The following is a 26,899-nucleotide window of genomic DNA, read 5'->3' as shown; positions in this document are numbered from 1 at the left end:
CCGGGGAGGCGGCGGGGCAGGGGAGGGAGGAGGAGGCAGCAGCGAAGATGGCGGCGGCGGTGGGGAGAGCTGGCTCCTTCGGCTCCTCTTCTTCTTCCGGGCTCGGCTCGGCTGCTAGCTTTTCCTCTGCTTCCTCCGCCTCTACGGCCACGGCCAACAACAACAACGCGGAGCTGCGGGCGGGCGATGAGGACGATGGGCAGAACCTCTGGTGAGTGCCCGCCCCGCCCCGCGGACCCGGGCGCGCTGGCCGCCGCCCTCGGGGAGCCTCGGTGCCCTGCGGGGGCCGAGGGGAAGGGGCTAGATAATCCCCCCGCCCCCGCTGGCCCTCAGTGCCTCCCAGTCACTGAGCTGGGGGGGGGGGGGGGGCACCTCCCCTTGGCAGTGGCAGCTCCTGCCCTGGCCCCCGCACCTCATGCCGCAGCCCCCCCCATCCCCAGGAGATGGCGAGGGTGGGGACCGAGAGGAGCGGGAGACCCTTCCTAAGCGCTGTCGCCTTTCCGTGCCAGGTCCTGCATCCTCAGCGAGGTGTCCACGCGCTCCCGCTCCAAGCTGCCTTCGGGGAAGAACGTCCTCCTGCTGGGTGAGGAACGCGTCCTGATCCCTGTGCCTTCCCCTCCGCACACTGACTGAGGAAAGCATCCCGATCCTGCCCCCATCCCCGCCGCACACAGGCTGGCTCCTTAGCCCTCTCCTGGGTGCCTGGGGCTTCCCTTGTTCAGCGCCCCGAGGGGAGGGGGGAGTGATGAGTGGCAAGGCGCTATCTTAGCCCTCCTGCTTCCTCCCTTGCATGGGCTTTGCTTCATTTTGGAGATTGTCCACAGATGCTTTAGATACGCCCCTCATCGTAGGTACCTCGCCATAGTACCCTACTGTCCTTCCCCCACCCTGGCTCCCTAGGCGGGGATGGCTTGGATGGGGAGCTGTTATTGTCTCTGCTCGGGGGCCGTGCGGCTCCCGGGGCCGGCGGTGCCGCTTGCCGGCGCTTGCGGTGTGTCATGCGGACACAAAAACGCTTCCGTGGCCCGAGCGGCATCAATGACGGTGCTGCCTGCGAGCCCGAGGGCGGGGAGGGCCCGGGAGGGCCGGGCGGGCTCTGCCCTGCCCACTCGCACCCAGCGCTGCCGCCCCGGCATCTCCACCCAGGGCCTTAGTCCAGCCTGGCCCTCGGCAAGGTGACAGGTACGGAAAGGGACTTTGATAGGGCGGTAATGAGACACCCAGCTGCAATTCATGAAGGAAAATGATACGTCAAAATTAAAAGCTTCGTGGAGGAGAGAAAGAAATGGATGCTCTCAAGAGTATGTGTATGAATAATTATTAGTACTATTATTAGTGCGGTGTGATTTTTTGTTATTTTGCTTTGTTTTGCTTTTCCTGAAAGACTATTAAATACTATTACCAGTAGACAACATAATGAGTCCAGCTGTATAGATTTATAACTAGCTGCTTTTTCTGCTCGTTTTGCCAACCTCCCTGTCCTCAGAAAGAACTGTGTTAATATTTGAAAACAGGGTTAAAACTCAGTAAAGATATTCTTGCAGACTGTACGCACTATGATTCTGCGTAGTCTTGTGGCTTGAACCTCTCTTGAGGTTCTTTGAGTTAGGCTTTTATTTTCCCCTCTGTAATCCTAAAGCAATCACTGTGATCCTTTTCTTCCTGTTTTGATAAGCTGAGTGGTTACTTAAAACTGAGATGGAGAAAGAGAAGACTGTGCAAGGATGACAGCATGGTCTTCTGAAGCTCTTACAAGACTTACTACCCTTTAATTTGTTGCTTTGTATGTTATGTAATTAAGTAGGATATTGAGATTGGAAGTTGCAGTGATATTAAACAAAGGAAATATTTCATAACAGTTGATAGCATTTTATGTGACACTTTGAACCTAAATTGGATGATTGTCCTTGCTGAAGTTGGAAGATTCTTCTTCAAGCTGTGATCCTTGTCAAGAAGATTACACTGTTTGTTTTTCCCCTCTGTTCGTAGTCAGGTAATCCTTAGTGCTCAGTAACTGGAGACTTCTTCCTTCAGAGCTAGAAAGGATAGCATAGATTGTTTCCAAATGCTCATTTAGTTTGTGCTGTACAACCTGTTGTATAGAAATTTCTTTCTTACCATTTATGTAGAGCTCATAGAATGGCTTAATGTAATTAGTACCTTTTTTCCTTTATTTGACTGATGTATGTTTTTGGAAAATGTACAGATTTATAAAAGAAATTCTAATTCTTGCTTAGGAATTGTGTTTTCATGGAAGGCCTTGATCCAATTTGGCATGTATTTAGGAAAAAGAATACCAGATCTGAGGACTGGCCAGAGTCCAAAACCATGGGCATGTTTTTCATGAGAATACCTGATCTTTGTTGTTCACTTGCAAGTCATGATGCTTCTCCTGAAGCACACCACATCACAGGAAAAGGAGAGGTCTTATGTATTCTATATTGGACAGATTCAGTGTGTGAAATTCTGTCTATTTGGATTCTTACAGTGTTTACAGTTTCTCTGTTATCAAACATTTCCTCTATGTTCAAGCTTTGTTCCTTTAGATAGTTTTGTACTAACTTTTGTTACTAATACAGAGCACTTCCTGGCATGATTATTTTCAGTTTCTTTATACTTCCAGTACTTTTGAGGAAAAGGTGTAAAGCTGACCAGCATCTTGATGGTTTTCAGTCAATTTGTGGCAGGCAAATATTTACTGTATAAACAGTCATATTGGTCAAAACTTGCCAGATGAAATATTATTTATAGTAACAAATGAGTGCTTATTTTAAATATAAATTGCATTAAAAAAATCCCTTAAACCTCTAACATCTCATGGCCCCACCCTGAAAAACCAGCTGGTAAACCCCACCATGTAGTGTTCTTTTGTTTGCTAGGACAGGTTTTCTAATTTGCCTACAGCATTTTTATTTTTCAAACAGTGCATATAGTTGTATGCCTAGTTGTTCTGGGAACCTGTCTGTGTCTGGCATGCTAATTCTGCTATTTCAGTATTTATTTTTAGCTGTGTTAACATCTCAGTTTTAAGAACCTGGAAAGCAGTTGGAGTTATCTAACTAAAAGAGACTGGAATGCCAAATATTAATCTCTAGATACAGCACATAGTTTTGTGAAGCGAAGGTTAACAAATAATGCTGATAATCATTTGCTCAAAATCAGCCCAAAATGAGTTGACTTACAGTTTTACTTCTCCAAAGTTGTGCCACTTGCAGACATTTTTTCAATAACTGTTTTTCTTTAAGCTTAAACTCTGATTGGCACCACATGTGGCATGAAAGTTTCTCATCTTTCTGTGGTATGAACAAATAATAAAAGTGCAAGCTTTTCTAAACTTTACTGTAAGTCCTTCATGCTCTGATTCCTAGGTAGTTTTATCATAGTGGCCATAGCTACCTCGTTTAGCAAAGTCCATGCTTTCTTAAGGAAATTGAGTGCTCTCATTGACATTTCTAGCTACTTTTTGTAGATAGCTGAAGCAGTGTTACTGTTGCTCTTGCTTAATTTTTTTTCTCTTTTTTCTTCTTCTCATGGACTGTCTTTTGCTCACTTGTGTAATAAAGGTAGTTGTTCACAGGAGATGGTTTTTGTGGTGGGAAAACTGATGCTTGTAGCTGGGAGCTCTCCTGTTCATTCCCTTTCTGATGTATCAGCGAGTGGAGTAGAGGGGAGCAGCTGACAACTCACCATCACAGATTGAATGGAATCCACAGTGCTGTAGAATGTGTGAAGGCCTGATTCAGAGACCTGAACGAATAATGTGTCCAATGAGCTGCTGCATGCATTCAAGCAGCAATGTTCAAAGTCATTCCAGGATGCACAGCACACAGGCTTCCAGCTGGCAAGTGAATTCGATGGTTGTTTTCGATCTGCCTTTGTGTTTCATGCATTCCTCTGTCTCTGAAGCACAATATATTCTCTGCCTGAAGTTTTAACAATGTCAGGCCATCCAGTGACGCTCGTGTACCTGACTGTGTGTCTGTATTGCACAATCTCTAGTGGGCTTGGGTTTTTATGCATTTGATGATAAAAGCTTTGAGTTTAATGGACAGTGAGAGTTCAGCTGCCTCATGTCCACGTTATCTCTTTACCCCAGACATCTCACTTCCCAGGGCTAGGCCTGTTTGTTTGAATCGTGGAGCTCTGCTCCTGTCCAGGGGCTGTAAGGATGCTTGGAAAGAAGCCAAATCCACAGCTCATTTTCAGGTACACTTTTCTGTGTGTACATGGACCATTTTCTGAAATAACAGCCATTCCCTATATGTTTTCAAGAGCAGGTTTAACTTGCTGATTTCTTCTAGTGGACCTGTGGAATATGAAGAACTCAAAAATAAAGTTTTAATACAGCAAATTTTGGTGAGGGTATAAAATCTGCTTACTTAAATTTGTACTCAATACTATAAAAATTAGTTTTTCTTTTATTTTTCCTTTTCAAAAAGCTGACAGCTCTATTGTTGTCATTTAATCATTGAAACTGATAAAATACTGCTTGTTCATACTGTCTATATTAATAATTTCAAGTATTTTTCATTAAATATATTTCAAATATTCCCTAGTGCTGCAGAAGTTAAGTCAGAGGGTTTCTTTTTGTCTTCTTCTTGCAACTAATTCACCTTCTGCAGGCAATGAAAGCCTTGCAAATGTAGTCAAATTGTGTTTAGGTCAGCAGAGTTATGCTTCCAAAGTGTCAATTGTTTTGATGGGGCAATGACCTAGATAAAATTCTAATTGCTTGTTTTGTAGCTACATTTTTTTAGAATTAAGTAGTACTTCTTTGTTATGCCCTTCCTGCTATAATACCCTTTCAAAGATCCAGAATTACAAGGATGTTGTGTAGTAGAAGTCACTTAAAACAGCATGGAAAGTTCTGTAATTCTTGAATTGCATTTATTTTAGTTTGTCTCCTTGGTGTCAGAGGTGCTGCTGGTTACTGGATCTATCTCAGAAATAGCTCCAAAGGTGAAGAACAGTGAAAGGAGCTGTGCTGTGTTCTCCAGGCAGGTTGATAGCAGGAGTACCCAGTAAAGGTGTCCCATGGATAGTAACATGGGATTATTCTATTTTGGTAGTGAACCTGGATAAAATACACTAGACACTTCCTGCTATGTTAAAGGAGAAGGACTGAGTTAGGAATGGATGCTGTTCGTAGTCACTGTAGAATTCTCTGCAATATTTGCCTTTCTCTGGCTGTGGGTCTCTCCAAGCACAGGTAGCACCTTTACTGCTGTACCTGTTTCACAGTCAGCTCATGTATTCTTGTGGTGCAGGACATGGCTAAAGACTTGCTGGAAGAGTTGTCTGCAATCTGCTTTCTGTCACGTTGAAAGGCTGAAGTGCAATTAAGGTGCTCCTCAGAAAAGTTATTTAATTTTTCAGTGTCGCAGATATACCAAGTGAATAGTATGTGAGGGGAAAGACTTATCTGGCAGAGTAAAATAAACTTGGAGAAGGAGACAGTTTTTATTCAATGAGCAAATGAAAGTTTAGTGACAAGTTATTTGTAAACTTGTTATGGCCTACATATTGTGAACTTCCATGTTGGTTTGAGAGATTGTATGCTCTCCTCAGCATAATGAATTTTGTTCTTTAATTCTCTGAAAGCAAACTAAATTTGGCTTACTCTGATTATTTTGGTCTTGTTCTGTAAAAGACTCTCTTCAGTTAGTACAGAATGTGTAAACAAGCTTCTTTCACTAATATGCAGCTGTAGAAAAGGCAGTTATTAGCTTATGACAAGTATTTTATCTTGAAAATGGCTATGGTGCACATGTGCTTGGTTCTAGTAGGAGGAAGATCATTCTGTCTCTACACCACTGTGCTGGGATTCAGGCATTCCACATGGCACGGATCAGAGATTGCTCTGGGATTCTGGGAAGGCATCTTAGCCCCATTCAGTAACTCATGTTCAGACTTGATGGCTTTATTCTATCATACTTAAGGAAGATAGATTTTTTTCCAATTAATAAAAACACTCAATATTTTATGCTACAGATATTGAATGTTCTGAATTTTTCTACCCAGAAGCTGTCTTTTGCATTGTAAAAAGTATAAAGCTGATTCACAAAAGCATGCTTGGGGATGTGGGGTGTGCAGAAGCTGTTAATTGGGACCATTACTTCTGGTTTTGTTTGGCATTGTTTGAACATGATTTTTTTAGAGATGAGTTGTAGAATTCCCATATCAAGCTGAATTTTAATTGATGGATTTAAAATGCAAACACAAAACTTCCTTCAAGGAACCACTAGGATTATAGACTACAAACAAGTAAGGTATCCAGGGTTTTTCAAAGAGCTGTTAAAAAAAAAAATCACAGTCCTGGACTGAAGAGGGGCATGCTACCAATACTGCTGACACAAAAGAAGTCTTCACTTCTTGCTTCTTTGCCTTGACATATTTTAAACACACTGGACACTTTACAATGGAGAAAAAATTTAAACAGACAGTCAAAGCTCATGTCTGTCCTGCAGATAACACATTGATTGTTATTCCATGTATAGATTTCTGTAAGAAATGTCTTGTTGTAGGACCAGTGAAATTCTACTTCTCTTTTCATTTGCTAAACTGCAAGAAGTGTGGAAGTAGCATGAGTAGTAAATATTTTGAATTTGAAAATGTTAATTGAAAGTTTGAGGAAGTTCTGTAATGGAGAGCCCAAGTCCTCTCTAATGTAATAGCTTATGGCTGAACAGTTGGTGTAGCAGGGCCTAGATAAATGCTGTTTGCCTGCACTTACAGAAGGAGACTCACTCACCTCATTGGCCCCCCTGTCTGGGGGGACCATTCTGCTAAATTCTGTATTGTGGCAGAACATTTAGTGAGACTTGCTTTTCTGCTGAGCAAAGATGATTTTTGCCTGGAGTAGTGAGAAGGGAGGAGGCTGGGAAGGATTTCTATTGTTACAGTTTCCTATATGTTTGGGGGCAGCAGCAGGAAGGATATTTTCAAAATCTGTTTTGTGAACAGAGTAGCACCTTGGACAGAGGAGCTTTCCCAAACCCTACCTGGAGCTCATCAGAGGAATGAAGTAGTGTCAGAGTGTGGATAAAAATGCGACAGCGTTTGTTTAGTTGAGTATAAGACTTTCCATTTTGTTAACAAGACAGTGAAGTACTGTGTGTAAGCAGATTGGTTTGGCTTTGTTTCAACTGCTTCCTAGCCTGACTTCTGTGCAAAATTAAATCTGTTGTTTTTCTTTTACTTGTATTCAGCTTTGCATAGCACCGCTTGCTAGAAACATCACTTCTGTTTCCTCACTGTTGTATTAATGTGTCAGTGCAGTTTGGTATAATGGAGAAATCTTGTTCTTTAGTATTTACTCTGCAAAAGGGGGTATTTTTTTGTTATTTGCAAAAGAAGGATGCAAAATCTACCTGATTTTTATTCTGCCTTGAAATGCTATATCAGAAATGCTGTGTCAGAAATGTTTTGCTCTGTGAGTTTATGTATGGAAGTCAGTTGTTAATTTAATTATCCCACAGTTAAAAATAAAGAAGCTACAGGATTTTCCAAAGTTCTCAAATGAAGTGGAGGATGATGGTAATTATTCTTGAAGGTGTATAGAGATCTGTTTTCTCTATTGCTCCAGTAGCAATTGAAAAAAAATTGTTTCATAATATTTATAGGCAGTGATGTTTGCACCTAGGGAATATGAAATTTTCCTTTTGTCTGATACTAAGCAGCATTACTTTTTCATATACTGTAGAGGTATCACAAAAAAAAAAGGTAAATATGTTAAATGTGTTAAGATTTGTAATTTGAAAGGCCATATGTATGGCCACATATATATGTAAGTATATATGTGTTGTGGTTGACATTTTTTCTGAACATACATACTATTATATATGTCCCAGGTAGCAGTTAATGGTAGCTGTATTAGTATGTTGTGCATTATCAATCAAACCTCCAACAGCTAATAGACTTTAATTTCCTCACATATATTACCCTTTCCTCTGAGAGGGAGAGAAGATTCTGTAAATAATAAAGGCATTACAATAAAATGTTTGAGTTTTGAGAAGTCTTAAAAGTTGGCACTTAGAATTAATTTGATCTCAAGATTTCTAAAAACTACCTAGGAGTTTTAGATAAACACTGGTTTAAGATTTTCTGGTTTTTATTGTTGCTGAAGAGTAGTTACAAAGCAAAAATCTGCTGCTGCTCTTTCCCACCATAACTCAGTATATTCAAAGTGTGTTGCCTTTTCAAGTGTTTTTTATTGAAGACTAGGTTGGGAAAAAATAATAACAAGGATACAAATACATTTGCAGTTGTTATGATTTCAAAAGGTATATGCAACATACTGCACATAGAAAGCAGAAGTAGATGAAACCTCAGATCTAGCATGTTGGGTTTCACTGATGTGGGGTTGGACTAGCTGACCTTTGGAGGTCCCTTCCAACCCAAACTATTCTGTTATGAATCTGTGTTCTCTTGGCCCAGACAGTTCTCTTTGCCTCACCTTTATGATCAATTGTTTGGGCAAAAAGGAGGAAGTCCTTGTGTCATAAGTGATGGTCCTGTTTTTACTTCCTCCCAGCTTTTTAAATTTGGCTTAATTTGGCTTAAATGTGTCAAGAACTCTGGATCTCCTATGAGGTATGGCACATTTGACCAGGCAGCTATTTTGTACCTTTGCAAGTGGGTCATCCTGTTTGTAAACTAGTTGGTTTATGTATTACTACCTTCAGACTTCACTGATGCATCCTTCCAGCTTTCCCTCATGAAAGATGAGTGCCGCTCTCTTCGTGCAGTAACTTGTACAACACTGTTTTGTGTGTCAGTGATCCACCTGCCTGGTCTTGATGTTTTGAAATGTGTGAGTATTTGCTAAGGACAGGAGAATAGACAGGCTTCCTCATGAAACAGATTAAATTCAAGTTGTTCTTGGAAGGAACTGATGGAAGGCTGAAATAACTGCTGTGTGTGCATATGTGTCCAGAGGTACTAATTTTACATCAAATCAATTTGTCTTGTGTTGTACTGGTAAAATTTCTTTCAGTGTAGAGGGGAAAATAAAATTCCAGTTCTTACTTTGCCATGAGGTATTAATTTAACAGTATTGAACTCCAATTTATTTTAGGCATTTGGAAATACGGGGTTGGAGAGGAAATTACATAACACAGAGCCATGACAAGTAAGGGGCTTGTGGGAAGTATATTTCAAGTTTGCCTATATTGCTTAGCTTGAGCACTTTGTAACAATGGTTTTCTAGATATTAGCATCTGTATAACTATGGTTTAGTTCAGACTGTTTAAGTGTAGCTTTTATCAGGTGCAGAACTTTTTACAGCTGCAGGAATTTCTTAGACATGTTGCAGCTACTTTAAGAACTGGTAGATACACACAGGAGATAGTGAAGTTTCCCAAATTCAAGCAAGTTGAAATCTTTATTGTCACCTGTGTGAATCAAACTGTATGCAAAAGAACTTAGCTGGAAGTGATCTATTCTGAGAAACTCAGAAAGCTCTTAAGTGCAACCCCTCATTAAAAGGAATAACAAATTTTGATTTGTCTTACCTATTGAGCCTTCTGCTGGCACGCGTTAATTGAAGCTACCGATTCAGAAAGGTAAAATAGCTCAATGAATCATACAGACATTGTTGGCAAAGTTAAAGCAGCTTCATAACTTGTCAGAGCAGCAGTGAATAAACTCTTCTCAGTTATTCATACATGACAATTTCAAGAAGCTTGGATAAGTACAGAGGTGAGGGCAGAGGAGGAATTGTAATTCATCTATGGTGATGAAGCTTGAACTCTCCTATTTTTCATCAGAATTATTTAAAAGATATTTTTACAAGAGGAAAAGCTTGATGTATGACTAGAAAGTAATACTGCTTTTCAATGGTTATTTAAAACTAGCTGTAATTGTTTGCTCAGGTACATCTTGATTTAATACAGGAACTCACAAATGAACCCTTAAATTGTGGAAAAGTTAAAGGGATACAACTTCATTTTTCATTTAACTTGTTTATACTTAACTAGACTTCAAACTTCAGTTCTGATCTTATTTCTCTCTCTCTCTCTCTTTCTCAAAATATATTTCATTTAAAATATGTTCATTCCATTGAGTGACATCTATGACACTGACATCAACAGCATGGTCAGTTCTCTTTAAAGGGAAAATGTCATTATGTTTAGCAGTGAAAGTTACTGCCCTTGAACTTTTGTCTTTGTTATGTGATTAGAAGCATGTGTTTAGACTCTCCCTCTATAGGAGAGACTTGGGAAAAAAATGTTCTGTTTGACACAAAATAATAACGTGCTTCTTAGGGACTTGGGATTAACCTTAATTTTATAAGCTGTGAGTTTCAAGAATTCTGTAATGTCTGTTACATACTCATCATTCTGCAAATAAGAGAAAAAACCAAACTGGCAAACCCCTACTTTATGTCCAAATTCAGCTTGATTACTCTTTCAAACTGGAAAAAATGCACATGAAGTTTTCCAACTCTGAGAGCTGTGACTACAAATGAAGTTTTTCAAGAAGGGTCTCTGGCAGTAGTTGTGGTGTTTGCATTGTGCATATGCTGTAAGGTTCAGTGGTTATCCAAGCTCCCTTTGGAGGGGAGAGGAGTGAATGGATCTGGATTGCAGGCTTGTCTCTGTGCTATCCAAACACACACACATGTACTGTAAGGCAGTGGGCTTCCTATTTGTCACTTCTTTTTAAGGTGTCTTGAGATCTGTAACAGAGAAAATATTCAAAGAAACCAGTTCATAAAAGCTGAGGTAACAGATTTGCCTATTCAGTGTGCTGTTTGAAATGAGAGAGTTCTGAACTGTTAAGAGGAGTTTACTGTGAATTAAACTCTACTTTAGAAAAACTTTATTACTAATTTGGTTGTAGTTGAAAGACTGAAATTGTTTGAGGTGCTTAACTGCTCCTTAACATATCCTTTTAAAGATGGGTATAAGAGCCTATTTCAGGTAGCACAATTGGTGGTATAAATGCATTTATCAATAAGTAGAAATAGTATTTGAAGCTGAAACATTCACTTAGAACAGATGGATGATTTGGGCAAAACCTGCTGTGTTTCAAAACTCTAATGAGCTCAGCCACCCTGTTAGGATATGGTTTTCTTCTTGCCCCAGGTGGTTTTTAATACGTAACTGTGATTAAAAACTGAGTGGTATCTTACTTCTGTCTCTCCAGGTGAAGATGGAGCAGGTAAAACTAGCTTAATAGGAAAAATTCAAGGAATAGAGGAGTACAAAAAAGGAAGAGGAATGGAGTATTTGTATTTAAACGTGCATGATGAAGACCGAGATGGTGAGTCTGTATTCGTAACAATATCTTAAACCAGTTTGAAAGCAATGGTTCAGTAGTATGATATTTGAAATGACAGTGGGATGGTTTTTTGTCTTTATAGAATGCAGGAATCCAGCTCATGCCAGAAGTGATTTGTATCATAAGGAATTTAGTCTGTGTAATTTCTCCGGTAGATACCAGGAATGACCACTTAAGTGGTAGAGGAGGAGAGGAACCTGTCAAAAGAAAAAGCTAGAAAGAAAAGACCAGGGAAGCAGACTTAGCTGCAGCATTCTGAATAGATGTGTGTTCCTCAGGCCTAGAGGAGGAGGTGCCCAGGCTTCCATCTTCCATTTCAGTTGCTGTGGCAAGCAGTTATCCTGATCCTACAGAGAAACCTTTGTCTTGCTGGCACACAGTCTGCAAGACTACTGTCATTGGCTGATGGGTAGGAAATTGTGCACAATGCTAAAGGAGATTTAAAAAACAAACAAGAAAACCCAAAAACTAGAGTGAAGGTATGGTTAGAAAGGAAAAAATATGTTTAAGATCCTATTTAATATCCCACTACCTTGAGTTACAGGATGTTAGTAAGGATATACTGGAAGCTTTGGAGAAAAATGGGAACTCCCACTATAAAAAAATCCCAAACATGTAGAAGGAGAACTAGAAGAAGTTGGCCCTTTTTTTTTTTTTTTTTTGAAATCACCTGCTTTACTGACATTCATGTCTGGATATTGGTCTCAAAGATGGCTTGGAACCAGATTTAAGAAGGTTGGGAGTTTGCTTTAAATGTCTTCCTCAGAACTTCTGTAACAGGTAATAAAAATTTACCTGAAAGGAAATGTAATTAATGAAGCCAACTAATTTTGAATCAACATCTCTTCTTTTACTGTACAAGTGTTTGTGAATTTGTTGTATTGTGGTATTTTTAGGGGGAAAAACAGTGGGATGGTCTATTTGTATGGTGATTGTCCTTTTGCAGATTGGAAGAGTAAACTGTCTATTAAGTCAAACTCAATCATTAAAATCTTACAGTTCTTCAGGTTTTTTGAGTGGCTGAGGTACATTCTATACTCTTAAAAGTTAGCCAAGAATGTCAGATGGAGTTTTGAAGGGGAGATGGCAATCCTTGAGAGCTGAGCAGGCCAACAGCTGCAGGAAGATAACTGAGTTCACCCACTTTTTCTCTTTGAAGTTGCATGTTGAAGAAAACATTTTTCTACTCAAAAATGGTGAACAACTATTTTGAAAATGTTGAATGCTTTCTCTGGGTCCTCCCTTTCAGATAATGTATTTAAGATCTTCAGTTATCAGCCATTAAACATCAAGGTTTGAAAGGCAAGGAGCTTGTCTCCCCACAAGCTGCAGATTGCTGTGTCATTATGTGTGTTCAGTGGACTGATAAAACATCATCTGCTTTCTTCTTGTGTTTCACATGTCCAAAGAACATTCAATAGCCATTATGGAGTGGTGTGTTTCAAGTAAATCTCATGAAATGTTTTTCCTTTTTTTTTGTAGACCAAACAAGATGTAATGTATGGATTTTGGATGGTGACCTGTATCACAAAGGTCTTCTCAAATTTGCAATGGAGGCAAGCTCTCTAAAGGACACTCTAGTTATGTTGGTAGTAGACATGTCTAGACCTTGGACTGCACTGGATTCTTTACAAAAATGGGCAAGTGTTGTAAGAGAACATATTGACAAGTTAAAAATTCCTCCTGAAGAAATGAAAGAGATGGAGCAAAAATGTGAGTATTCTGCAAATACATGGGAATCCATTTAAATATGCTTAATGCTTTCTGCACCATTTAATCTCTCCATTGCAGTCCTTTTCATTCTTTAGAAGTGTTATTTAAAATTAGAACTTACCAAGCAAGTTTAGCTTCAGATAAGTCTCAAGTAGCTATGTGAACAATACTAGTACTTCTTTCTAACAAAATAACAATATAGGGGGGAAAAAAATTCAGAATGAACACAGCTGAAATTACAGTCTTGCTTTTTATGTATTTTTCTAGGTAAGATTCACCAAGCAGAAAAAAATTCTAAGCATTCAATTTTTCATTTATTTTTTTAAAGGCAGATCACTACATCAGCTTCTTAACTGTTCCTGTAGTTAGCCAGTTAGAGAATCTGGGACGTGTTCTGTGCCTACCAAAAGTGTAAATTTTGAGGGGATTCATGGCAACATGGCCATGTCTGGGCCCTTTCCACTTGAAGAGTTTTATTGTAATTATTATTGATGTTAACACAGCTATATGTTTGTTGCTCTGCCAGTGTCTTGTCTTTTTAGTTTTGAACATGCAGAACACAAAGATCTTGAAGGGTTTCTTAAACTGGCTGACTGAACTCACATTATAGCTCCATATTACTTTTGAGCAACCCTGGTAGAATTTGAGTCTTTCCCATTCATCTCTCAGTGATTTACTACAAGGAAGAGATTTGAGAAAGCTGTGTGTTGAGATCAAATACCATGATTAAACTTTCTTTTTAGGTCTGAAGTTGCACTCTAACTGGTACATTCTTAAGCAATGAGTGCTTATGCTAATTTAGAAATGCAGGTTGTAGCTGTGCTTTGATGAAGTGGAATGAAAGGTGACAGTTGTAGATACTCTGGAACAAGGTATGGGGAATATTAGTTGTTTTGTTTGTCCCTTTAAGAGAGATTTTTCTGAGGGAAGTGTCATCCTCGAGGATTGTATCTTCCACAAGAAGTTGTTTAGGTGGGAGGAGCTGAGCTCTCTTGGATGTGTTTTTTGGTTTGGTTTTGGATGTTACTGCATGTGTATTAAACACCCCTTCAAACACTTTCAGGATAGGATTTTGCTGGATGAAAGTATGGATACAGTATCTATGTTATCAAAAGTGTATAGCTGTTAGTTTTGCTTCTTTACAGACTGAACAGAATAGAGAAACTACAAAATCCAGAAAATGTAAGCAATGAAATGAGTCAAGAAAAAATGCTACTCCATTTAGTTTTGTCTGCTTTGGTTTTCTATCATCTGGTCTAATTCTTACAGATATAAGTAATCTGAATATTTTGTATAACAGAGGCCATGGACACAATCCAGATGTGACTAGAAGCTGGTTTTTGTTTTGATCCTGTTGTGAAGTGACTTCATGCATTGTTAGGCGGGCAGGAGCTTGACACTGTCAAAGGAGGGAGGGAACATTGCTTGCCTGGCTTTTGGCTACAGGATCCCGCTAGATTCCTGTGTCGAGCTCAGTGCTCCTGAGAGCTGATTTAACTTGCTACCAGGACTGAAATCTACTGAGGGTTTGTGTGTGTCTTCATTTCTAGCAGCTTGACTCCACTCACTCAAAGACAAACCCTGTGAGGACTAGAACTGATACAGAAAGACATTTGTGGATACATAGCAGCAGTGTGTGAAGGGTTGAAATAGCTCTTCCTCTTCACTGAATTAATCTGTGTTTAATGAAATTGTGTTTCTAAGGAAGACCTGAGATAGTATTCCACAGTTTTGAAGTTGTGATATACTAAATTAATCCTCCTTTTACTGCTTTCCCTACTTACATAAAGATTAGTGTGATACACATTGGGAATTTTAGGATCCCCTGGAGGATTTATGCAATTATCCCAGGACAGGATATTATTCAGGAAAGACACAGTAGAGTGACTGGCACGTTGTGGTGAGAACTCTGAGTTTCAGATACATTCAGTTAATCTAAGAAGCTTTTTGGAGCAGACTTGAATTAGCAGCATTCCCTAAATTAGGGTTGACAGTTTGAGATGATAACCTGTGCATGTGCTTTTTGTTATTGTGAACTCCAAGATCCACAGAAGAATTGAATAATCTTCGCCTAATATAATTTTCCCTCTAGGGTGTTGAAATAAGTTTTACTCTGTCAATTGCACAGGTGCTTTTCTAGGAATGAACTCAGAGGGCTTCAGTCAGTTTGGTGACAGTAGCAGTGGATTAACACAGAAGTGAGGGTGTTCTGCTGTAGTTCACTGGCCCTGTGCACCATGCAGCTGAGCTGCCTTGCTGCCTGGCTTCTTGTGCTGAATCAGGATGTGCTGCTTGTGGAATAGTAGGCAGTGCTTTGGTTTGGTTTGGTTTGGTAGAGCCCTGTTTCTGCTGTGTGGAACAGGACATGTGATGTGAAAAATGCAGACATTTTATGCCTCACATGGCATCCCTGACTGTAGGAATAGTAAGTGACTGTGTAATTTGAGGCTTGGGCGTGTGCAGCAGAACATGACAAGGATTTGCAACAAGAATTAGGACAAAGGAAAGTTAGAGTGTAACTTACCCTGCTTGCTACATTTTAAAGTAATATCTGACATTTTAAAGCATACCAAATGTTTAATATGCTATTAAGTAATTATAAAGCTAGTTAAAACTAGTGTTTATGTATTCTATTATTTTTTGTTTATACTACTATTGAGTCACTATACAGAGAGTGAAGTGTGGACAATGGGTCTGCGGGTAAAACCTGGTACACAGTAGTAACTAAGTGGTTTGTGTGAGGCTTAATTCTGGTTTTTCTGATAAACTGTTCCATTAACATTGCCATAAGAATGGAAGGAATGTCCTTTAGGAAGCAGAACAACCAGTAATCCTTAGTAGGAACTGCCTAGTGGTTTCAGAATGATAAAAAAAAATATGCTTTCATGTTGTGCTTATGGGCAGTTTTATCTGATCATGTTCTTCTGGCTGCTGATCCAGCAGATCTCAGACTTGCTAGTTCTCCCTTGTGCTGCGCAGAGCCAGCAGCTAGCCAGGATTAGGTGCATGCTCTGTTTTTTCAACACCAAGATCAGAAGTACAGTGCTAGAGAATCAACTGTGCTAGAGATCAGTGGCAGTGGAAATCATTGTTGAAATAATAAAGCAGCTGATGTTTTAATGTAACTTTTTTTACTTTCAGTGGTAAGAGACTTCCAGGAGTATATAGAACCAGGCGAGGATTTTCCAGCTTCTCCACAGAGAAGAAATACTTCATTACAGGAAGACAAAGATGACAGTGTGATTTTACCCCTGGGTGCAGATACACTAACATGTAACTTAGGCATTCCAGTAGTAGTAGTTTGTACAAAGGTTTGTTTCATGTTTTAGGTTTTTGCATATTTTATCGAAGTAATTCTGTCAATTGTGGATTGGGGTGGGAAGCACACAGTTATTAAGTTATTCTGAATACCTCACTTAAGAATACCTTAAAAGTGTTTAATACTGAAGTCTGGTTATCTTCTGGAACCCATTATTTAATGTTATTTTGGAATTAGCTTTTCCTTTAGTTCTACCAGTTTTTAAGGAATTGAGAAATACCTCAGACCTGGTTTTGCTCACAGAAATGAGGTAGTCAACAAGCAACTAGAGTTCCCCTTGATTTCCACAGTCCTCCATATTCTGAAAATAGTGGGGTTTTCTTAATATTTCTGATATTTTTCTGAAGATAAATTTCTTTGAGAATTGTAGTTAGTGAAGCAGTGCACTTTTAACTTTTCTCAGTTCTTAGGGTGTTTATGTGATCTGTTTTGGTTTCTGTTAGATATGTAACCATATTAAAGAAAACAATGGTGTGGTTCTCCTGTGGCTATTTTTTATATAGTTTTGTTGGTTTTTTCCCCCCAGCTCCTCAGTTCTCATTGGCATTAAGCATACTGCCTCTGCTGGCCCCCAGGGAAGGCATAAACCTTTTGATGCATATGCTGTTCCCTCTCTGGAAGGCTAACCCTCTCATTTGAACAGCATTTTTTTCTCACCTGCTAGTTTCCTTCTATTTTTTTCTCCACCCACCCCCACACCTTTTTTCTTTTTCTGCTTCCATATTCTTTGCTTTTGCCTCCCTTTTCAAAGAGCTAGTTAGAAACCAGATTAAAACCACTGTCTTTTAATGCCCCAGTGTGTAAAAAACATTGGGTAAAAAATGGTGATATCATTTATTGGTAAGTTTTCAACAGAGATTTTGAGTGGGGAGTGCATTGGAGTGGGGAGGGAGAGTGAATGAAAAGTTCCAGTCACTTGAACTCTCAAGTTATGCTGACTCCATATACATCCAGTTATGTATTATCAAAACCAAAAAGGTTCAATTGTGCTTCTAAACTGTCTTAGCAGGTTTTTGTTTTCCTGTGCACTACCCCACCCCACTCCATCTCCCTTTCCCCTTGTGAACTGGATGTGTAGCAGCACTGCTGTTTTAGCAGATGACTGGAAGCAGTATATTAATTTTGTGTTTATTTTGACAGTGTGATGCCATCAGTGTTCTGGAAAAAGAGCATGACTACAGAGATGAACACTTCGACTTCATTCAGTCACATATCAGACGGTTTTGCTTACAATGTATCCTTTTGCACATCACAAAGATGATATAATTACTCATGTCAACATTTATATTAATTATGACAAGCTTAAAAGAATATTTGTGTCTGTACCAAAGTAGGATGCAACTCTTTAACTGTAGCTTGCAGTCTGCTTCAGCTACCCCTATGGGCAACATTTAATTAATTTTTTTTTGTTTTCTTGTATTTTTTTTTTACATAGCTACTACAGTTTCTAGTTTTTCTTACCATGAATTGCCTTATTGCCTCCATTTCCACATTTAGAAAATCACTTCTCAGAACAGCACATCTTAGCTGACAAGCTCTCTAAAATAACAAGAAGATAATTCATTTAAGTATGATCTTGCTCCAGATGCACATAAGGCATATTATTAATTTTGTCCCAAAGATGGAAGTCTCCATGTTCAGTAATTCTACAGGATGAGGTTAGGATGGAAGGAAAGAAGTGTGAAGTGCTGTAGGCACAGTCCATTGTATTGGTACAGAGACAATGCACAGAAGCTGTTGCTGTGCTATTATTATATTTAAACTTAATTTTTTTAGGAGAAGGGTATAAAATACTGCCTAGTGTTGTTTAGGCAGATAGACATGCTGAGATCTAGATTTTAGATGCCACTAACATGCCTACATTGTGTCATCATTTGTGCTGTGAAGGGAAGTTTAAATTATATTGGAGGGACAGCAGGTGATGAATAGAAAAATTAGTTCAAGAGCCAGAGATTTCAGTTGAAATGGCACTTCCTTCAAAGGGCTTCCAAGACCTAATTTTTCAAGATGGAATTATGTAGTAACTCTTGTGTGTGGCAGAAGAATATAAAATAGTAGGGATTAGCCTCCATGATTGCATATGCCCTGTACAACTGGAAACTCCATTCTAAGTTTCACAGAATAGGAATCAGACCACATTATATAAGTTTCTTCTAGGATTTGAATTGCAGGCATGTAGAAATAAATTAGGCAATTGGTATTTTTACAATCCCAAAGAAAAAATTTCTCTTTTATTAATCCTGTGCATATAATGTGTTAATTTGATATGGAACCATGCTAGAATACTAAGCACTCCCTTGGTCTCTTAGTAACTGATACATAGTAAACTCATTTGCCTTCATTTCCTTTAAAAGCAGATCACTGTATAATGCAAGAGTTTGTTCCCCTAATTAAAAAAAATCCAGATGGGAAAGTGGAAGATCTTTGGCATTTTTTGAAGCTGCTAGTGTTAGTGCTGCAGTGATTGCAGGGTGGGATAATGAGAACATATAAGGATGTGGCATGAGAATTTTTGTTCACTAAAAGCAGAAGACTGTTTTAAAGGCATTGTATTGAAACCATTGGTACTGGGGGGCTTTGAAAGCAAGAAGAGCCTTAATTTTACTTGAAAATCGGTTCAAGTAAAGTTCAGTTTTACTGAAAACCAGTTGAGCTGGCCTAAAACAAATGCAGAAAAAAGAAATATTGATTTAAATTACTTAATAGCTTATTTCAGAATGAAATTTTGGAAGTTACTTGACCTGTTTTGCTTTGGTTTGGTATTCCCTTTCAGAATTCTACAAAGTAGCTGACTCTTTTTTGATAGTTTAAAGATTACTTCATTTTCTTTTACTAGCCACTAAACTGAGTTTTCTTTAACATGTTTATTCAGATGGGGCAGCACTTATTTACACTTCAGTAAAAGAAAACAAAAACATTGATTTAGTGTATAAATATATAGTCCAGAAGTTGTACGGATTTCCTTTCAATGTTCCAGCTGTTGTTGTGGAAAAAGATGCAGTATTTATGTAAGTTACCTCCACTGTTATGTGTGTGTGTTTACAAAATGTACCTGTGCAATACTTTAAAGCAGCATTTAGAGCCTTTTTTTGGTCTATGCTTTTTAAAGTTCCATGGAATTTGGTGAGGGCCTGTGAATGAAGATTACAAACACTCACTGCTCCACAGGGAAATGTTAAGCCCTGTGATTTTTTCTGCTATGTTGAACTAGTCTCTACTTGTTCATACTGATCAATAACCAGCTTGCATAGGAGAATGGGCACTGTGACAGCTTTGCTGGCTCTCAGCTGCGTACAGTTCAGGAGTGCATGCAAGAATAACCTGAAGTAGCAATAGACTTCTAAGCCAAATAATTATTTCTCTAGTCCTGCAGGTTGGGATAATGACAAGAAGATAGGAATATTGCATGAGAACTTCCAGACACTAAAAGCAGATGACAATTTTGAAGATATCATAACAAAACCACCAGTCAGAAAGGTACACTGAGATGTCTTTGCATTTAACTGCTTTGCTATTTTATTTGTCTGCAGGTTTTTTCTCTTTCATTGATGCTATGCTTCCATTTTATCAAAAGTGTCATGTACCATAGGGTGGTGTTCTTATTTTGTTCTTAAAGTTGCTCCTTATTTAACAAAAAGGATCATTATGTGTTTTTGTTCTATATAGCTCTTCTTCTGCTTACACCTTTTTTTCTTCCACCGTTACATTATTCAAGACTACAAATACACTTGTTTTGCTTTTAAGGCATATTTGGTATTGAAAAGCCTAAACATGATTTACCGGTTTCTCAGGTTGTTTTTATTTTTTTTTAAGAACATTTAATTTTTCTCAGAGCTGTTTATAATTTCATACTTTCTGTTTCTTTTGGAGTATTAAATAAGAAAGCTTGAGACAGTGTAAAATAAAAAACAAACATGTGCAAACAGCTTCTGCATATATTCAGTGTATTTTCCATTGTACTATCTAACAAAAGGCCTTGACAGAACGACCTGTAAACATATGTGAGGTTGTTGAACAAAATTCCTGCAGCAGTGGAGTCTCATGCACTCAGAGGTTATTGAAGGCAAATATTTCTATAGCTTTTTTCTAACAAAGCTAAGATTTTGTGACTGATCTTATTTTCAAGTGGGAATTATTTTAATGGAGAAAACTAATACTATGTCCTTTCTGAAATCTTTAGGGAAAATATCAAGACATTTTAAATAGGTATCCAAGGAAAATATAACTGACAATATTTCCTCTTGCACAGTTATAAACTTCAGGCCTGGATTATAAACTTTGATACTGATATTTGCCATGCTTGCTTGGGCAAAATTTTTGATGAGCTTATTTGGAAGGGGAGTGCTTGCAATTTGATGCATAGAACTGGGATCTGAGATGTCTGTGTCCAGTTCCTGCACCAATGTGATGCAACACAGGTGAAGAGTCATGTGTGCCATAGTTACCTATAAAGTAATACTGAGGTGAGGCCTGAACAAATTACCAGAGATGGGCATGATGCAGAGTGTGTGCATCCATGAACATTTCTGACTGATCCTGAGACCCCTGAGTGGGCCTTATAACCATTTACTTAATTATTCTTTACTGAACAATTAAATGAACTTTTTAGTAGGTCTTTCTACAAATGTATCTACAGCTTTATGCCTAACAGGTCAAAGGAGTTAATGGCAATTCTATTTCACTTCTAATTAACTTGGCCTAAATGAAATCATGAGGCAGCAGTCTTAAATATGAAAAACGTGATATGCAGCAATCACAGTATTTTAGACATGTACTTCATTATTGAATATTTTGGTCATATTCACTAGCAGATAAAAAAAACCCTTTCTTTCTTTCTTTTAGTCAAATTTATGGCCATGTTTTTGTATTGCAGTTTGTTCATGAAAAAGAAATTGTGGCAGAGGATGACCAAGTGTTTCTTATGAAGCAGCAGGTAATTTTCTATCTATAAAACAAGCAACAAGAGTTTCATTTAACAACATTCCCAATATAAATTTGGGGTTGCATTCTTAGTCACTGTAATATCTAACACTTCATGTGTATGTTTGTTCTTTTGCAGTCACAGTTGGCTAAACAACCACCTACTGCTGCAGGAAGGCCAGTGGTTAGTAACAAAAATTTTAAATATCATTACATGAAAATCATTAACTTTGATATATTTAGAGGGCTGCTTTTATCTGCGCTGTCAAATATTGTTTGAACTAACTGTTTTTAACTACATAGTATTTAAAGACTCATAGTGCTCTCAAATTATGACACTCCACAGTGAGTGACAACAACTTGTATTGACAGCAATGGCTGAAGGTCCTGGCTTTCCTTTCTGTATGTTAGAAGGCATTTATGGCCAGAGGCATGTGGATTTTCAGGTTTCTCATGGGGATGAAATTAAAATCTTCTCTTGTGCTTTAGTTACACACAAAGTTAATAGTTTTAACAATGTTCTACAAGTGTGAAAAATCTTGTACGCAATCAGCAAAATGTAATCCTATCTCGTTTCAATTGCATGAGATACTACATTTAAAATACAAAAGCTTAGGAGGTGTGAGAAATAACAAAATGCTTCATTTAATCTATTCTTACACTTCAGGTTTGTTGTTCTGTTGTTTGTTTTGGTTTTTTTTTTCTTAATAGGATGCCTCACCAAGAGTTCCTGGTGGATCTCCTAGGACACCAAATAGATCTGTAACATCGAATGTTGCCAGTGTTACACCTATCCCCACTGGGTCAAAAAAGATTGATCCCAATATGAAAGGTACCTTTTCTTGTGAGGGCACACATGCAGCTGGAGAAGCAAAATAATTGCTTTGCCTGCTTGCTTTAATGTGCTTATTTAGATTTATTAACACATTAAATAAGTATTTACTTAGAAAATCTGTGTTGGTTTTGTGTTGTGGTTTTTCTTTCCTTCTTGTAGCTGGAGCTACATCTGAAGGAGTCCTGGCTAACTTCTTCAATAGTCTCCTGAGCAAGAAAACTGGTTCTCCTGGTGGCCCCGGTGGTGTTGGTGGCAGTCCAGGGGGAGGTGGCACTGGAGGCGCTGGCAGCAACTTACCACCATCAGCAAAAAAGTCAGGTATGATTAATGACATTAAAGATCGACTCAATCTAAATTGGGTGATGGATTGTTCCTGTTAGTTTTGTTTATCAAAAGTATGAATACTACCATATTTAACTGAATGTTTTATATATATATATATATATATATATGCTTTTATATTCTATATGGCTTTTTGCTTTTGTTTGCACAGCACTTTAGTATTGCCTTTTTGTGGCTTTCAGATGATCAAAGAAACAATCTTCATGTAGTTGTTTAAGCATGAATCGTGTCTACAAAAGTCCCATGTTTTTTCCCTTTGTTTCCACCATTCCAATGAAATGGTTTATGCCATAAAACCTCTTCTAGTCTTAATTAAATAGGTTAGGACCGTATTTCAAGCTGATTCTTTTTGACAATACTGTCAGTATTAAAATAGCTTTAAATTTTCTTTCACTAGAGTTCTAGCTCTGATGTGATGAGCACTTTGAGTTTGGTGACGGCCGGTAAAAATACTTAATGTGTTTTCTTTTGACAGCTGTTTATATATGAAGCAATTAATAATTACTATTAATCTAGAAAGTTTAATATGACTGTGCTAAAGCTAGATGCAGGACTATACTGGCATTTCTTGCTATTCCAATTTAAAATGTTTCTGTATTATTTAAGATCATGTGTCCACAGACACCTTCCTCCGTGCTTCCCCAGAGGTTAATAGTGCTGCACTTAGGGGAGAATGCTGGTCTTTCATTGCTGCTTCACACTTCCCACTAACACTTTGTGTAGATTAACCCTGGTTTTTTTTTTTAGCCTGTGCACACTTCCCTTCTCTAAGTGCAGAACTCAGTGGGCTAAGCAAAGTTTGAGTGCTTCCTAATGTGCTGTAGGCAAAGTCAGCAGTGCCAGTTTGAACAGCATATGGAGATTGTTCAAACAAATGCAGCTGACGCAATATGAGGCACAGAGAGCACCCACTGAAAAATCCTGTGGGGAGTGGCTGGCAGCAGGTTTGGATGATGCCAAGCAAACAGAGGCAGCACTCCAGAAAAGTCTTCTGTCTGGGGCTGTGGCAGAAACCTTAAGGACAAAATTTAATTAGTAAGGAGCAAAACAGTTCTCAGATATTTCCTACTATGCAACAAATGAAGGGTTAGGGTTATAGTCAGTTTAGCATCAGAAAGGACTATGTTTTCAAGGAATTACCATAAATACAAACAAACATGGCTTAAATGTGGCCTCTTCACCTTCCTCAGTGTTTGCTGTCTGTATTTAGTGATATTTGTGTCACTCACTCTTCAAATCTGAAAACTGTCTGTTAAGACAGTAGTTTGGGATTTGAGAATTACCTCTTCCTCAGCAGCAATTTTGGGAAATTTCTTCTGCTTAGTAGTTGGAATGTTAGCTGTTTTGATTCTAATACAGTATTATCTTTTGTTAAATTATTTGAAGAGCAGCAAAGTACATCTGGCCAAAATTATCTTTATGGATAGTTCCTGTTAATTTGCATCTTCAGAAAGGATGCTGGAATTCTGCAACAACTGCACATGTGTCAGAACATTCTTTTACTGATGCTGTGCACTCTTGTCAGTGTTGGAGTCCTAATCCTGCACTGCCTTTTCCCATGCTGGCTCCTCCATTCTTGCTATAGAACATAGTGGGCTAGAAGCCTAGACTAAAGAGTAGGAATTAAAAAGGTGGGGGGAAATGGTGTGTTTTGAGCTTAAATTAGGTTAGAGTGTGGCTGCACAAATGTTTGTGCCAGTTCAAGTTAGGGAGGAGATAAGTGGGTAAGGAGAGAAAGGGATTTGCCATCTGCAGGTCTGTGTGCACTCATGAGCAGTGGTGTCAGGGTGTCAGGTTTATGCTGATCAAGTATGCAAAACTGGCTTTGCTGGGCTTGGTGAAACCACTGATTCTTACATTCAGCATTATTTCAAATTCAAATTATACAGAAAATTGTGTAGTAGCAGTCATAACTGCTAGTCTTAACAGTATTTATTATTTTATACTTTTCAGAAATATGAAAGGATGTGACTTTCTCTCTACTGTTTCCTTTCTGTTTCTTTTGGGTTTTGGCCTTATGCCTTAGTTGTGCACCTAAAGCATGCAGTAACAATTACTAGGATTTGTCTGATTTGAGAATTGAAGATACCATAGGCTTTTCATAAACATGACTGAATGATACACGTTTATTTTGTAGGTCAGAAGCCAGTTTTAACAGATGTTCAGGCAGAATTGGACAGAATTTCACGAAAACCTGAAATGGTCTCTCCTACATCATCTACATCTCCCACAGAAGGTGAAGCATCTTGAAGACACCAAATAAAACCAATTGTTCAGTTTTCTGGGATAATTCAAACTTGCCTCTGCCTCTTCCTTCAGTGACTGGAACTAAAGAACTGAAATATCTTTCAGAACACAAACTATTGATGTCTGTCTTTCTTTTATATGTGTTGCCCAACTTTACAAAAGGGAGCTGTACAGATGGAAAACGATATCACATTGTGTAGAAGCACTGCTCACAGTGCAAAACCAGTACATTCATTTTTTTTCTGGGTTTTGTTGAAAAGTCAGTGTAATTCTGTAAAATTGCAAGTATGTCCACTTAAGTGATAGGGGTTGCTTAGAGCAAGAAAACTGATACACACCACAGGCACTTAATTTATATTGATTTCCCAGTCTGTTAGGTAAGTTTAATACTATCTTAAATAGATTTAACCTCTACATGAGAGAACTACTGCTAGTTTTTCAAAGAGAAAAATAATTGCACAAATCTATAATAGCAACAAACTCCAGTTATACTTAAACACTTAATTTGGAATATGGTTAAAAAAAATCTGTTTCATCTCCACTGAAATTTACACTGCATTCAAAAACCCATGCAAAAATTCATTCCGGGTATAAGACTAAATTAGTGGCCAGGTTTGGTTTTTTTTTCTTTTGTTTATTACTCTTTGATTAATTGCAGACACTGAATAAAAGATGTATAAAGAAAAAGCAGAGGTTAAATGTACAGAATATCAGTATCGAGATTTGTCTATATATATATGGCTCAGCCTTAATGTCCCCCACTATGTTTCCCACACTACTTATGGTTTAAAATTGGTCATCAAAACTGTAATCAGTTAATAAAGTATTCTCTGCATTCAAATTTAAATAACTTTCATTGGAGCCATGGTGTTCTTGTTCATTTACAGTTACATCTAAGGATGTGGTGCAAAACATCTTAAAACATGCTTTTATATTTTCACCTCTCAGTTAATAACATCAGTGGCAGATATTTCAACTTCCTTAAAACATTGTTTCAGGAAGGAAGGGGATAAATCTGCAGTGTTTGTTCCCAGGAGTGAAACCAGCTTATCTGACTTGGGTGGTTTGTGCTGCAGTGTTTTCAGAGCACACATTACACTAAGGATCCTGCTGCTGGCTGCAGTGTGTTGTCTAAGTAGTAGTTGACCAAGGTTAGGACTTGACTTAAGCTTCCAGTACACCAATGTTGAACATTGCTCTTTCCTCTGTAAAATTTGTGGTTATTTTCTGCTTACAGCCTCAGACTAGGAAATGTAAAAGATATATCTTTATCAAATGATATATTCTGATCAAATGATTGCCAAGACATTTTAATGAGTTCAGATTTTCTAGGTGTTTTTTTTTTAATTAGTCTTAATTTTTCTGATTTGTTAGAAATCTCTCTATTTTGAATATGGTGGTACTCTTCTTCCCCAGTTCCTTCATTCCGTAGTGGTTCTGGTGAATTCACAGAATGGGTCAGGTTGGGAGGGACCACAGTGGGGTCACCTGGTCCAACCTCCCTGCTCCAGCAGGGCCATCCCAGAGCACATGGCACAGGATTGTGTCCAGAGAGTTCTTGAGTATCTCCAGTGAGGGAGACTCCATAGTGTCTCAGGGCAGCCTGTTCCAGTGCATAGTCACCTGCACAGTAAAGCTGCTCTTCCTCACATTCCAGCAGAGCTTCTGTGCATCACTCTCTGGCTGTTGCCTCTTGTCCTATTGCTGGGCACCACCAAGAAGAACCTGGCTCCATCCTCTTGGCACCCTCCCTTTGGATACTGGCAGACACTGAGGTCCCCTCTCAGCCATCTCCTCTGGAGGCTGAACAGGCCCAGCTCCCTCAGCCTTTCCTTGTGAGGGAGATGCTCCCTTCCTTTAATCATCTTTGTTCTCCTCCACAGGACCTGATCAGGGCTCCTGAGGAGCCCAAAACTGGACACAGCACTTCAAGTGTGGCCTCCCTAGGGCTGAGTAGAGGGACAGGATCACCTCCCTTGCCCTGAGTTACCTCCATATTTTCAAAATACCTAAATTTATTTAAGAGCAACATTTATCTAGTTGTGCACTTAACTCCCTCAAGTTAAGCACGCTTGTTAAAATAGAAGATTGAACTGTGGACTGAGAAGTTTCAGTGAATGTTCTTAGCTGTCTTTAACTGCAGCCCTGAAAATTTTGCTTATGTCAACAGTTCAGTAAAGGTTGGGGGGACACATGGGGAAATGCATGACCTGCTGTTGAACAGCTGTATAGAGTAAATT

At 38.7% G+C, this 26,899-nt stretch overlaps 1 protein-coding gene across 1 annotated transcript; it reads left to right on the top strand.

The window, feature by feature from the left end:
• Window positions 1-9: 9 nt before the first annotated feature.
• On the top strand, window positions 10-25,500 carry DYNC1LI1 (dynein cytoplasmic 1 light intermediate chain 1). The gene is made up of 13 exons (XM_054273968.1): window positions 10-211; window positions 510-583; window positions 11,149-11,265; window positions 12,766-12,996; window positions 16,138-16,307; window positions 17,456-17,549; window positions 19,188-19,323; window positions 19,681-19,792; window positions 21,189-21,248; window positions 21,375-21,419; window positions 21,947-22,067; window positions 22,230-22,388; window positions 24,550-25,500. Exons 1-13 carry the CDS (start codon window positions 48-50, stop codon window positions 24,660-24,662), a joined length of 1,596 nt encoding a protein of 531 aa, XP_054129943.1. The 5' UTR covers window positions 10-47; the 3' UTR covers window positions 24,663-25,500.
• The last annotated feature ends 1,399 nt before the right edge of the window (window positions 25,501-26,899 follow it).

The sequence above is a fragment of the Melozone crissalis genome, unplaced genomic scaffold (genome assembly GCF_028551555.1).
Source record: "Melozone crissalis strain CALT ecotype California unplaced genomic scaffold, PUWL_Pcris_2 ptg000016l_1, whole genome shotgun sequence".
Classification (NCBI taxonomy): domain Eukaryota; kingdom Metazoa; phylum Chordata; class Aves; order Passeriformes; family Passerellidae; genus Melozone; species Melozone crissalis.
Note: the sequence above shows the minus strand (reverse complement) of the source record. Positions and strands in the feature narration are given on the sequence as shown.